At 36.0% G+C, this 13,594-nt stretch overlaps 2 protein-coding genes across 5 annotated transcripts in view; one reads left to right on the forward strand and one right to left on the reverse strand.

Annotated features, from left to right (window-relative positions):
- Window positions 1-10,995, forward strand: part of LOC135692478 (S-adenosylhomocysteine hydrolase-like protein 2) — a 39,616-nt gene extending 28,621 nt beyond the window's left edge. For all 4 annotated transcript variants that reach the window (XM_065210612.2, XM_065210613.2, XM_065210614.2 and 1 more), the window contains 15 exons: window positions 838-938; window positions 1,739-1,810; window positions 2,564-2,594; window positions 2,946-3,040; window positions 3,518-3,624; window positions 3,947-4,016; window positions 4,634-4,680; window positions 4,949-5,012; window positions 5,256-5,344; window positions 5,460-5,530; window positions 5,822-5,916; window positions 6,874-6,972; window positions 7,228-7,375; window positions 8,160-8,280; window positions 8,734-10,995. In XM_065210612.2, the coding sequence (XP_065066684.1) occupies window positions 838-938; window positions 1,739-1,810; window positions 2,564-2,594; window positions 2,946-3,040; window positions 3,518-3,624; window positions 3,947-4,016; window positions 4,634-4,680; window positions 4,949-5,012; window positions 5,256-5,344; window positions 5,460-5,530; window positions 5,822-5,916; window positions 6,874-6,972; window positions 7,228-7,375; window positions 8,160-8,280; window positions 8,734-8,740 (1,217 nt within the window). In that variant the 3' untranslated portion in view covers window positions 8,741-10,995. The remainder of the gene's footprint in view (window positions 1-837; window positions 939-1,738; window positions 1,811-2,563; window positions 2,595-2,945; window positions 3,041-3,517; window positions 3,625-3,946; window positions 4,017-4,633; window positions 4,681-4,948; window positions 5,013-5,255; window positions 5,345-5,459; window positions 5,531-5,821; window positions 5,917-6,873; window positions 6,973-7,227; window positions 7,376-8,159; window positions 8,281-8,733) is intronic.
- A 1,005-nt stretch (window positions 10,996-12,000) lies between these two features.
- On the reverse strand, window positions 12,001-13,592 carry LOC135692484 (WD repeat-containing protein 74). The gene has a single exon (XM_065210621.2). It carries the CDS (start codon window positions 13,521-13,523, stop codon window positions 12,360-12,362), a length of 1,164 nt encoding a protein of 387 aa, XP_065066693.2. The 5' UTR covers window positions 13,524-13,592; the 3' UTR covers window positions 12,001-12,359.
- Window positions 13,593-13,594: the final 2 nt, after the last annotated feature.

A 13,594-nucleotide genomic window follows, 5' to 3' on the forward strand; every position in this document is an offset into this window, starting at 1 on the left:
ACCCTCTTCATCAACTACCCCTACATCAGCTACCCCTTCATCAACTACCCCTACATCAGCTACCCCTATATCAACTACCCCTACATCAGCTACTCCTACATCAACTACCCCTACATCAGCTACCCCTTCATCAACTACCCCTACATCAGCTACCCCTATATCAACTACCCCTACATCAGTTACTCCTACATCAACTACCCCTACATCAACTACCCCTACATCAGTTACTCCTACATCAACTACCCCTACATCAACTACCCCTACATCAGTTACTCCTACATCAACTACCCCTACATCAACTACCCCTACATCAATTACCCCTACATCAACTACCCCTACATCAGTTACTCCTACATCAACTACCCCTACATCAATTACCCCCACATCAACTACCCATACATCAGCTACTCCTACATCAACTACCCCTACATCAGCTACTCCTACATCAACTACCCCTATATCAACTACCCCTTCATCAGCTACCTCTACATCAACTACCCCTACATCAGCTACCTCTACATCAACTACCCCTACATCAACTACCCCCTACATCAGCTACCCTCGCACCAGCTCCTCTTGCGCCAGCTACCCTCAAATTAACTACACTCACTTCAACTGCCCAAAAAACTACCCACAAACCAGCCACCTACATTTTATCTCCCCTCACATCGGTTATGCCCGTTTCTCAGCCACTTCCACCCGCTACTTAGACTGACCAAGATACCCAAAGGCAAATTTACTTTTTCGTTAAGCTGCCAACATTTGCCTTCTTATCCCTCTCCACAATACGCTTATACTTGGGATTTTCCTTTTATTGTAATTTGACCTTTTTCACAGAAATGCCTGGTTTGATGCTTCTTAGAAAACGCAACATGAACGAAAAACCATTGGAAGGGGCAAAAATCGTTGGATGTACGCACATAACTGCACAAGCTGCTGTGAGTACCTTTTACTCAGTCAATATTTTGTAGATAATTCTTATGTTTTCTAATTTTTCTTGCAAGCGCTCCATTTTCCAACTAAGTTGTTAGATGCTTAATTTATATAAAATAATGTTGCCTGTATTTATAGAATCTACTTAATTCACTTAATTTGTAGAATCTACTTTCACAGTTTAAAAATTGTGTAGTTATATTTTAATGCCCCCATCACAGTATAGCCACTCCTTACAATCAAATTAATACTTCAGATTACAAAGTAGCCATCGCCAAAACTGTATAGAATTTTTGATTCGCTTTTTCTACTTTCGGGAAAAAGAACTCGATTTCAAGCGAGAAGGCGTTTTGATGTCACAAAGTACACCTGATAAAACTTGTAACAAACATCTGGCACTCCAAACATCAAAATAACTTATGTTTTTGTTTCTACCTAGCATCCGAAGGTATTTTTATGAAAATTAGAAGCTATGCTAATTATTCCTCTCGGTGTGACCAAACCACGGGATTCCAACGAATCGAATTGCAAAGAGATAGCAACTCCTTTCACTTTGAATAAGTTTGGTCATGTCAGGGACTCGAAATACAGACCCTTGGATTTGTAGTCCGCGACCCTCACTACTGAGCCATCTTCAAAAAACATTGTCAAAATTGTCCTACTGAATAATGAAACTTGTAAACAAGCGCAGAACAGGTGATCAAACTAATGAAGTCAGAATCTTCTAGCTACCCATAATTGTTTTCAAGCATCGATGATTTTAATAAAGAAGTATGAATATATGAATATTGACACTTTATAACAGGTTCTTTTGGAAACCCTGTCGGCATTAGGCGCTCAAGTGAGATGGTGTGCTTGCAATATATATTCCACACAGGTATGACGCTGTGACGCTATACTTTTTTTTCCTTACCCATTCTTCCTTGCCCATTTATCCTTGCCCATTCTTCCTTACCCATTCTTCCTTGCCCATTCTTCCTTGCCCATTCTTCCTTGCCCATTCTTCCTTGCCCATTCTTCCTTGCCCATTTTTCCTTACCCATTCTTCCTTGCCCATTCTTCCTTACCCATTCTTCCTTAACCCATTCTTCTCTAGCCAGACTTAACACACATTGCCCATCATACAAACGTTTGTTGAGCAATTACATTATTGGTAACTTAACTCTTTAAAATTTACAAGAAAATCATACTTTTCATTTTTGTCATGGGTTGCCAACCATTTTTGTCACTAGTTGCTAATCATTTTGTCACTGGTTGCCAATCATTTTGTCATTGGTTGCCAATCATTTTGTCACTGGTTGCCAATCATTTTGTCACTGGTTGCCAATCATTTTGTCACTGGTTGCCAATCATTTTGTCACTGGTTGCCAATCATTTTGTCACTGGTTGCTAATCATTTTGTCACTGGTTGTTAATCATTTTGTCATTGGTTGCTAATCATTTTGTCATTGGTTGCCAATCATTTTGTCACTGGTTGCTAATCATTTTGTCACTGGTTGCCAATCATTTTGTCACTGGTTGCTAATCATTTGTCATTGGTTGCCAATCATCTTGTCATTTGTTGCCAATCATTTTGTCACTGGTTGCCAATCATTTTGTCACTCATAAAGCACTGATAATATTTTTCTAGAATGAAGTGGCGGCAGCATTAGCTGAGGCAGGTCAGTTGTACATTTTTTTATTTCTTGAACAACCTTTACTGTGAATTGCTTGCTAAGAAACAATTCCTTCTGAATTTTGGCCCATTTGTACTACCAAAATGGCCCTTTCTTCCATGTCCCAATACTTTTTACCATGTTGGCCTATATTTTATCATTTATGATTATCTTCTTTTACCCATGCATCCTGTTCAAGCACTTATGGCAAAAGTGCTACTAACATGATCTCTTGTTGTAATTTGTAAATAAAGGCCGTGTGATTTATTTGGGTTTATCAACTTGATGGCAACAAGCTTATTGTAACTTACAATTATCTTTATGCTTTAATTTATTCTCCATGTGATTTTTCTGTAGGTTATCCAGTTTTCGCATGGAAAGGAGAGACAGAGGATGACTTTTGGTGGTGCATAGAAAAATGCATGCAGGCACCTAGCTGGACACCAAACTTGGTATTTATCGTAATTTGTATGCAGAAGCTCGTAAAAGCATTACCCCGTTCCCAATAGCCGTGTTTCTACAAAGGCGAATGAGAATTTAATCGTTCTTTGTTAAAAATGTTTTATGAAAATGAGTTTATCAAAAAAACTCTCGCTTTGTAACGGGAACGAAAATTAAAAGTTGGGGTTTTTAAAAATGTTACCGTTAAGTGCTTAGGCCAAGGTGTTCCTTAACCTAGTTAAAATTTGTTTCCAAATGTATCTTAAAAAATTGTATACAAAACTTCACAAAATCATGAATTATATGCAAAACTGATTACAAAACAAGACTGAGTTACGGCGTTTATATAAACTAATCAACAATTCAATACGTTAATTTATCGTTTCTGAATGTGCAAAGGTCCTCCGCAACAGAAACGAACTAACAGCAAATATCATGCAAAGGGCAGAAAGCATGGAATTATATTTTGAGATGCCTTGTTTTTCAAGATTCTTGACGATGGTGGTGATTCAACCCATTTAATGCTTAAGAAGTTTCCTCAAGCTTTTAACCATTTGAAAGGAATTGTGGAAGAAAGTGTCACTGGAGTTCATAGGTTTGTTTTTGCACATTTCACCCTTACATTTTTCGTTTACTAGGTATTATTAAGCATCATTAATATTGAATCCTGATGAATGTTCATCAGAAGTACTTTCAAGCGTGATAATATCAAACAGTTTTAATACTTTAACATATTCCTCTGCGTCAACTATTTAACGAGACTGGTTTCTGAAAAATTTATTAGCTATTTATTATTTGTCAATCTTGCACGAGCCTTTCAGTTGATTAGTATTACTTCCCTTCCAGTTGTTTTGATGTAATTCTGTTGTTTTTACGCTACTCTTTTAAGCAGCTTTTTTACACTGTTCTGTGTTTAGGTTATATCAACTGTCAAAAGCTGGAAAGCTGACTGTTCCTGCCATGAACGTAAATGACTCCGTTACCAAAGTGAGTTTTATTAATCTGCACTCTACTACATACAGTCTTACTTTTGCAATATATTTTGTATGATTTTTTCAATTTAGATTTTTCGGAATTACTCAAATTTGATTTTGAATTTTTTCAAATTAAATAGCTAAGTTTTATTGAAATTTGATTTAATTTCCGCATTATGTTTATGGATTCTTTTAATGTCTTTGTTCAAAACTTTTGTAAAAGCATTAATTAATAGCTAAGTTTTGATCTGCTTGTAAATGGATTTATTTTTATGCAAAGTGTATGTTGACTTTTAGTTCGTTATTTTTTAAGCCATCGTGATATGTTGTGTTAGATTGAGGGAAATTTCGGTTATAGATCTATATATTATAAATATTTAATTAACAATAAGAGACATGTCAACATTACGTAGCTTAAGCCTGTAAATGTATAATTGAATTTCCATTAATCGGTCGTACCCTCAAATCAAACAACTTAAAATAATCTATTCTTTTCAAAATTCGTCGATATTTTTAGGCGATAAACATTTAGCGAACATAAAAACATCTCCCATTATCATCTCCCATTTTTGCCCCTAGCTTATTAAGGGTATTACTGTAGCTTGACTCTGTTATATAATTTTCTTGCAGACCAAATTTGATAATCTGTATTGCTGTAGAGAGTCAATTTTAGATAGGTAGGTGTCCTTTGTCTTCTCGAATCTGTTTTCGAATCCCTTTTGTATAAATTGGCATGCACTTGCTTATAGCAGTAACAATTATCTAAATTTAAGACTTCTCGTTGTACCGTTTACGCTGAAATCTAATCAAATTTAAATGTTCCCTTAATTTATGCCAACTCAATTTAGACAGACCGTGCTTCATTAAAGAAAAATTTTGAGTTTTTATCTAGAGAATGATCAATTTTTTTCTTTAGAAAAATTAATACTTTGTATTTTTTTGTAGTTTAAAACGAACAACAGACATCATGTTTGGTGGGAAACAAGTCCTTGTTTGCGGGTTTGGCGAAGTAAGCCTTAAATATTCTTCCTCGCCTTACTTTCTCCGTGTGTTGACTGCTTGCATATATTTCTTTTCAGACTCTTATGTTTACGAATTGCGATGTTACTCGCATGTCAGGCCTCACTTGGTCTTTTGAGTCATGCCACAAACTTCCAGATTAAATTTCTTTTAAACCCCTTCTTTTTTGCTTTTTCAAAAGTACAATTTCTATTAGGATTTGAGATAACTGACATAATTACGTTAATCGTAGGTTGGTAAAGGTTGTTGTCAAGCTTTGAAGGGTCTTGGTGCTATCGTTTTTGTTGCAGAAATCGATCCAATTTGTGCCCTACAGGCTTGGTGAGTGGAAATTTAAATTATTTAAGCTCATATTCGTCTCTTATTACTGGTATTATTTGTTTACTCCATATTGGCCTTGTATTAGTTGTATCATTTCTGTGGTGAATCTTTGCAGCATGGATGGGTTTCGTGTCGTCAGAATGGAAGAAGTCATCAAGCAGGTTGATATTTTGGTCACGTGCACAGGTAGATTTTTGTTGTCTTTTTTTCCATTTATCTTACGGTGATAGATGTTATATTCCTCACCACATTGACTTTTTTTCAGAAACAGATGATGAGTGTCATATTTGTAAACAATACAGCTCGGTACTCTTTTTGCGATGATTGCTTTGTGAATTGAGGGGCACCCTGGTTTCTTTCCACCGAATCTTTCCATTTCTTTCTTGAAATTCCTGCCAGGCATAGTTGCGTTTTATTTTTTCATTTTAAACGGTGTTCTTTTTCAAGATAGCAATTAAGCCCTCGAATTAATTTCAGGCAACAAACACGTGGTAAGGAAGGAGCATCTAGATAGATTAAAAAATGGATGTATCGTCTGCAACATGGGGCATTCAAACACAGAGATTGATGTTGTAAGTATTCAAGCTAATTGGTCAAAGTTTTACTGCATCTTCTTTACCAAATGCACTGCCTTGATGCAAAGTTGTAGCATTTGTTGCTTACAAGGGTAGCCTTATTGTAACTGAGTCAACTCTGGAATTTTTGGGACTAGCTTCAAAATAGACTTTGAAATAAAAATTGCGTCATAGGATAAGCAAAACGAAAATCCCTTTCCGCGTAATTGAATTCGATTGCCGTAATGAGTAAAGTTAAAAAAAGAGTTTTGACTGGAGAGGCTCTTATCCTCTGTCGCTATATTTTTGAACTCAACTCGTTTCAATTTATTTCCTTTCCTGAATCTGACAAAAATATGAGATAGTTCTTGAAATTCACTAATAGATGATACACAACAATATCATAATTACAAGAAACAAAATAGCACAGAATCATATTTTGAATATCACAATCACTATTAAAATATTAATTTTGGTAAAAATTGAAATCGTATTTTAATTTTAAAACAATGCCAACTTGACTTTGGTCCTTGACGTCATTTTTGAAATTTTGTTTAGTTGTATTTATTTCTGGCCTTAGTGAACCCAGTCTAGCTGGCTTGATAAGAATTTAGAGAGTAATGTGACAAAAAATGCCGCAGGGTTGCAGTATAAAATTGAAAGCGATTACACTAGAGACAAAATGAAGTAATTTCAACCAAAATGAAATATGATTTATTTTCATCAGTTTAATGGTTCAAGATATGACCTTTAGCAAAATCCCAGCAGTTTTTTGTTGTTTCATTCTGTTCCTTTGTCGTTATTATGGTTGCTGAGGTCTTTGCAAATTGCAAATTGGATCAAAGTATTAAAACTGGCTGAAAAATTCTACTTAAGATATTAGATCAATTGGAGTTCTCAGCTTTCAAAAGTATTAGAAATAGCCACATAATCTTGCATTAGTGTTTGTTCTTTCATTCAGTTTTTCCGCCTTAGGCAAGTCTAAGGTCGCCTGATTTAACCTGGGAGAAGGTGAGATCACAAGTAGACCACATAATCTGGCCTGATGGCAAACGGATCACTCTGCTGGCAGAGGTTTGGCACCTTCGGTTTTACACGCCCAAAACTTTTGTTTTGTTTTAATCTTCATATGCTTCAGATCACTTCCGCAATGATGGTCTTCTTGCATGTTTAATGAAAATTGCTTTCAGTTAGTTTATATGATGAATAATCAGCATTCTTTGGCTGAGATATTCAAACATGTACAATGGCAATTGTATTTTTTTTGCAAATTACGTAGAAAATTTTGTTTATTATCATATAATGACGCTCTTGGTTTTCTTTTTTCAGGGTCGACTAGTAAATTTAAGCTGTTCCAGTGTTCCATCGTTTGTTGTCTCAATAACAGCAACAACACAAGCCATTGCTCTAATCGAGCTATTCAGGGCGCCTCCAGGGCGGTACCAAAATGATGTTTATTTGCTGCCAAAGAAAATGGGTAAGCAGTTTACAGATTGATAGTGTGTCTCTAAATGCCCTGTTCATTCAACCGAAACTAGTCTAGGCTCGACCAAGGCTAAATTAGCCCAGGAATTCCCCAGTTGTAGAAAGCGGTAGTGTCGGCATAAACCCGGGCTGGACCCTAGTCTCTTGTTTTTGAGCAGACTCAATGAAGGTTTTGGTTATCTTTCCATCGAAAAAAAATTTATAATAATGGTTTTAGAGTACTTTTCAGAACGAAATTTTGCAGTTAAGCGGGCATAATTTTCTGAAACGATAAAAACGTTAAAGGAAGCTTTGTTTTGGAAGAAATATTCAAAATCATCCTAACCAAGGCTCTTCGATCGGTTGTGAAGAATTGTTGAATCTTTGATCAGTCTTTTTTAGAATACTTCCAGTTGTATATTCGAGTTTTGACAATTTTCTATGAAAGCAAACAAAACACGGCGCGCAGTTTCACTGTTTTTACGAATTGGCTCTAGAGAAATTGAGTCCTGGCCCAATTTTCTATCCACACTGCCTAGGCTCGGCCTGGGCCTGGTCTCCCTCAGAACCCGGGCCATCTAACCTGGGCTAGGCTCAGAGCCCAGGTTTCCCATGTCTTCACTAGCTTGGGCCAAGCTGGGCCCAAGTAACAGTTAAAATAGCCAAGACCAAGGTAGTCTGCTTTATGTGCACAGCTTTAATACCCTATGGAATTGTTTGGAGAATGAATAAGAAATGCATCGATACACTGCTTCATAAAACGAAGTTTATTAAGCAGATGGGAATTCTTTCCTCAGATGAATATGTGGCAAATCTTCACTTGCCCGCATTTGATGCCCATCTCACCGAACTTAGCGAAGACCAAGCCAAGTATATGGGAGTTTCGAAGACCGGGCCGTTCAAACCGCATTACTACAGGTTCGAATTTTCGCAGTCTTCATTTGCAAGTCTTCTAAATGTTATGCCATGTGATAATTTTTCATTTTGATTCCAGTCTTTCAAAACGGATAGCCATGTAAAGTTTAGAACTAGACTATCATTGCTACTTCTGCCACTCATGTTTTTCTCTCATTACTCGGAAACATTGCTTGCTGACTCAAAAATTACGCTTTGAACCATCTGAATGTTTGGACTTCTAAAATGCATCAACATCTCACTCTTGCTTTGATATCACTCGCTTGGTTTTGCATAGCTTAACTGTTTTTATCAGAATGCGTCATAGCTATGGAAGTAATCTTTGGAAGTAATGAAACAGGTTGATGCCTAAATTAATCAACAATTCGTTAATGCTCTGATCACTGCAACCCAGCCGCTTTCATTGCTTGAAATTCGAATTTTCTTTTCTAATCTGCTGTCGTTTCTTTTTCATAGGTATTGACACAGTATCAATATGGCAAACAGCCTCTCAATGGAACTGCAAAAACAAATTGCATTAGTGCTGAAAATTTTTATCATTAAATTATTTTTCAGCTCATTTCATATCGAGTGAGTTTTGCCATTGAAATCAGTTCCCCTGTGAGGAGACACCTGAAAGTCAAATTGTATTTTGGGTCTAGTAAGCAAAATTGGATTTTTGAAACTATAAAGAAAATATGTAGTATTTAGTAATAGGCCCCAGCAATTTTTCAACATTTTAAGGCACCTTGCATCAAAAGGGAAAATGTGTATTGAAAACTAAATTGACCCTTTTGTAAATGAATCAGATATGTTTTGACAGGGGGGAGGGGGGGCTAAGAAAAAATCTAGCTATCTGTTTTTAATTGCCTTTTTGAAATACTATACACGTAGATTTTTTGCTAAATTTCGTACACTCATATCAAAATTTGGACGAGCTCTTATCCTTGTTCTCTTCATTAAATAGAGGTTTGGATCACATTTCCAAAGACCTTTAGGTGGCTAGATATTTGTTATGTTTGAATTAAGATTGCAACTCTTGTTGAAAAAGCCACACAGTGCCTTGCAAGTTAACCTTATCAGAAAAGTAGTCATTGTTTGAAAATATATTAAACTTGGGCTCTCTACCAAGTGTGACAGGAACTTCATAGGCAGCACATTGGTATCTTTTCCTGTGGCCTGACCCAACTGCAGACAAAAAAGACCGTCTGCTTATGTCACTCGATCAAAATGAGATGAGCAACCAGATGTAATTTCTTCACGTTTTTAATCGTCTTGTAAACAGTACAGCGTGTTTGCCAATCCTTGAGGAGCAGTGTTTTCATGATATATTAAAATGTTGATCATACACAGGCCAGTTGGAACAAGCGTGATTATGCAAAATCTTCACATTTAGCCATAGGTATACAGAAGCAAAGTAATGTTATCCCGTTAGAACTAGCAGTTTAATTATTTTGCTTAGGGTTATAAGTGCACCATTTATTTGTGCAGGGTTTCGAACGCCTTTTTGTCTCGTTTTACTTTATACGAGTTGATTTAATAGGGTTTTGCATTAGTAAGGAAATGTCAGCCAAACATAGCATAAGTAAGAACAGACTTTGTAGTGAGTGCGTTGAACTACTTCTGATACTGTGATATCGTTTTTATTTAGAAGGTGCTTGTTAAAACAAATCCCCACCAATTACTATCAAGTTAGAGCCCTAGCTTAGATTTGTTCCTTCTCCAGGTTGCCTCCCTTGATGAGAAAGAGCCGTTTTCCCATCAAAGCCTCTATTAAGCCAGTCAGCTGGCTTCGTTATGTTCTCATTTATTTTCGTATGGCCATTGCCATTCGTGAAACTATTTTAAAAATTCGATGAACTTTCATACAACAAAACATGAACATAAAGGTGCCCCAGCTAAAACCTTATCTTATGAAAACTATTTTGTTTCTTATGATTTAATGACCCTAAGGACGAATAATCTGTAACTCTGCAGACTATATTTATACATTTGCGAAACAACAAGGCCCAAAATATGAACACAGGAATTCTGCTTCACCTAAGAAGAGAACTTCTCTTTTGGTTGCCAGGACCAAAAGATTTCGTCTTAATTTTCTATGTTCAATATTTGATATATCTTCCTGCTGCATGTCCTTAGCTTATTTTTTGTTATTTATAAAAGTAAATAATCTGTTGTTCATGCATATTTATGATTTGGGTCTTTCAATAAATTTAATGCTTAGAAATTTTGATTTTATGATCAAGCTTACACTTTTTGATAAAGGCTCTGCTGTCACAATGTCCCCCCTACTACCTCTGAATCCCACAATGCAGTTTGTTTATTGCATCTCTTATTACAAATGATGGGAATTTCAATTGCTTATATTTCCAAACATTCCTCGTGCGAAAGTAAATTATACGCACATTGACGTTTCAAGTGGTAGTATGAGTTGGCATTGTGGCAGCGACTATTCTACTGCAGTGAGTTAAAAACTTACTTTCCTTGTTTCACTGGTGATCACTGATGTTTAAACGGTGCTCAACCACATAGCTGACATAGTTCATTTAAGTTACTTTCCCAAGAACCAGAATTGATGTGTGATAAAACTTATTCTAGACAGACTGGTATTTTCAGATGGAAACCACCTGCTGCCTTGTATCGTTAAATCAAAGTCACTAAGAAATATGGCTGTTTTATATTATTGATACATTTATATCCTTAGACAAATTGTATGAAGATAAAGTGTTTATGAAACAATATGATGCCTTTTTTAATGTCACCTGTAATGCTGCAGCCATTGATAGAGAATCTTAACATATACCAACCAATTATAGAAGTGTGTATGTGTATTGGCAAGAAAGAGCAACCAAAACATTGTCTATTCTTGTGGGTGAGTGCTGCAGAGTGTTGTTCTTTTAGGTTACATGGTAAAAACGTCAAAGCTCAAAGCATGCCGCACATTGACACTACACTTCCATACAAGAAGGCCCACCAAGAAGGGGGCAGCTGCCCTTGGGCCCATAGGCAGATTTTTTCTTTTGCAGTTGAAGGGGGGAGGGGATATTGATAATTGTGTTGCAAGTAGTACTTTTCTGTTTTTCTTTAATTCTTTACTTTGAGCTACCTCAAAAACATGGAATTCAGAATGAGCTGCTGCAATAGAATAGATAGAACTGAATAGTTTTAGGCATAGAGATGACAAATTTTTTATTGCCTTTTGATGACTTTTCTGGGAAGTCACGCCAAACTTTGCTTTCATGAAATGTTATTTCTGAAAACGTTTTTGCAGTGATTTATAATTGAAATGACACTTCCCTTTACAAAAGCCTGTATTCAACATTTCATGAAAGCAATGTTGCCTTTTGAAACTGATAAAATAGTTTTTCAACAATTTCTTCCTTGTAGTTTCAATGACTTGTTCTTATTCTGAGGTTTGTTAACATGGATAATCAACCTTCTATTAAAGAGATGTACTTTGTAAATATTTTGTTGAAATTTTTTATTCATATGAAATGAAACAATCATATAATTGTGAGCCCTTTTCAGGAAGGTTTAGTCAAATTGAAAGATCTGGTGGGGGGAAAGGGATGTTGAAACTTTTGCCAGTTTTTGCAGACTAAAAGCTTTTTCTCTAAATCTTTGTCAAGATACATCTGGTGCCAGACATTAAGGCCAATTTTCTTAGAAATTTCCCAGATTTGTCAAATAAACTTTTGTGACTCAGTGGTTCATAAAAGAATTCTTGAAGAAAAAAAACAATAATTTCAAAGTCTGTTTAACCTAATTTTACCAAATAATGAGACAAGTGTACTTCTTTAATAATTTGTTAAAAATCAAAGTGAAAACAGTAAGAATGACAAACAAGACAAAGGTTTTGCAGCAGTTGTTGCTACTAAATTTCTGACGATTTCTTATATTGCAATGTAAACATAGCTATGAATACAGGAAGTAAACGGTAAAATTCTAGTGCTCAGACATTCCAAGATAATTATCAAGCAATATTTCAAAACAAAAAAAGATAGATGTAACTGAGTTGATTGATCTTGCTGACTTGACTACAATCATTTACAACAATACTGAATCTTGTTAGCAATTATGGCCCAATATTTTGCTTCACACTACTACTTTAGTTGTATTTTGGTTTTATCCCTTTTGCTACCCTTTTCATTTGCCTTCCTTTTCTTTGTTGGTACCTCATCAGTTGCAACTGCCATTTGGTTCCAGAGCATGTCATTTTGTTCCCTTATGTCTTCACGGTCTTTTGTTTGAATTTTCTGTTTTTCTTCTTTTATGTCGCTTGCAGAAAGTTCTCCAGTATAGTTTTTCATTGACAAAAGAACTGAAGACAGTTGAGACTTCAGGTAATGCTTCTGTAACAAACTTCTAGTCTTTATGTTATATATCCTTAGAAATCTGTCTAAACCAACTGATGCTACTAAATCTTGCTGTATATGACAGTCAATAGAGGATATACTTCCAGCTGCCCCTTTGTATGTTCCACTTATTCTGTTATTCCTAATATCAATTGATGCCATACTGCCAAAGGTATTTCCCACTATGATATCATTGCTATTGGCTGCAACTGAAAGAGCAGTTATAGGATATGACTCCCATTCAACAACAGATATAGGTCTTCTTTGCTTTTTTGTGTCATATATCTTTATACTATGGTATCCTGTGGCAACAACAATCTTGGATTCGTCATTACCTAAGAAGCAGATGTCATTGATCCATACTGGCTGACGTAAATCCAAAGAATCGTTCTTTACATTTTTAGCTGCAAATATTGGCTTTCCAAACTTGTTTAAATCAAAAACCTTCAAATCATTTTCTTTGCCCCCAGTTGCAAATATACCTTGGTTTAAAGTAATTTGTTTTAACTTTCTAACATCGTTACCGACACATTTCTCCAAAATTATTTCGTTTCCATTCCAGCATTTGAAGTAACCTTTCTCCGTGCAAGCAAATACCTTTTCTTCAAAACACCCAATTCCTCTAATTGGGCTGCTTCCGCAGACCAGCTCTGGCAAACTATAAGTTAGTGACTTGCATGAAAAAATTTGAACTGTGCCGCTATCTTTACCAACAAACAGTTCTTGCTCCTGCGAGTCTTTCCATAGCAGTGAGCTAGGCGCATTCTTTCGTCCAAGCTCTCCCGCCTCACCATAATTCATCACAACTCCTGTATCAGCAGATATTGTTTTCAAGTATCCGAGTTCACTGCCAACCCATATTATGTCATTCCTTGTTTCCGTCATCGTTAATTTGTACTTCTTACAGATCATGCAACTTCACCATGTTCCCCCAGCATGTGTTGGTTACAGTCTGCCATTATGAATCTCTTGCTCGATCAGAC

This window comes from Rhopilema esculentum, chromosome 3 (assembly GCF_057945365.1).
Source record: "Rhopilema esculentum isolate cy_ngs chromosome 3, ASM5794536v1, whole genome shotgun sequence".
In the NCBI taxonomy this organism is placed as follows: domain Eukaryota; kingdom Metazoa; phylum Cnidaria; class Scyphozoa; order Rhizostomeae; family Rhizostomatidae; genus Rhopilema; species Rhopilema esculentum.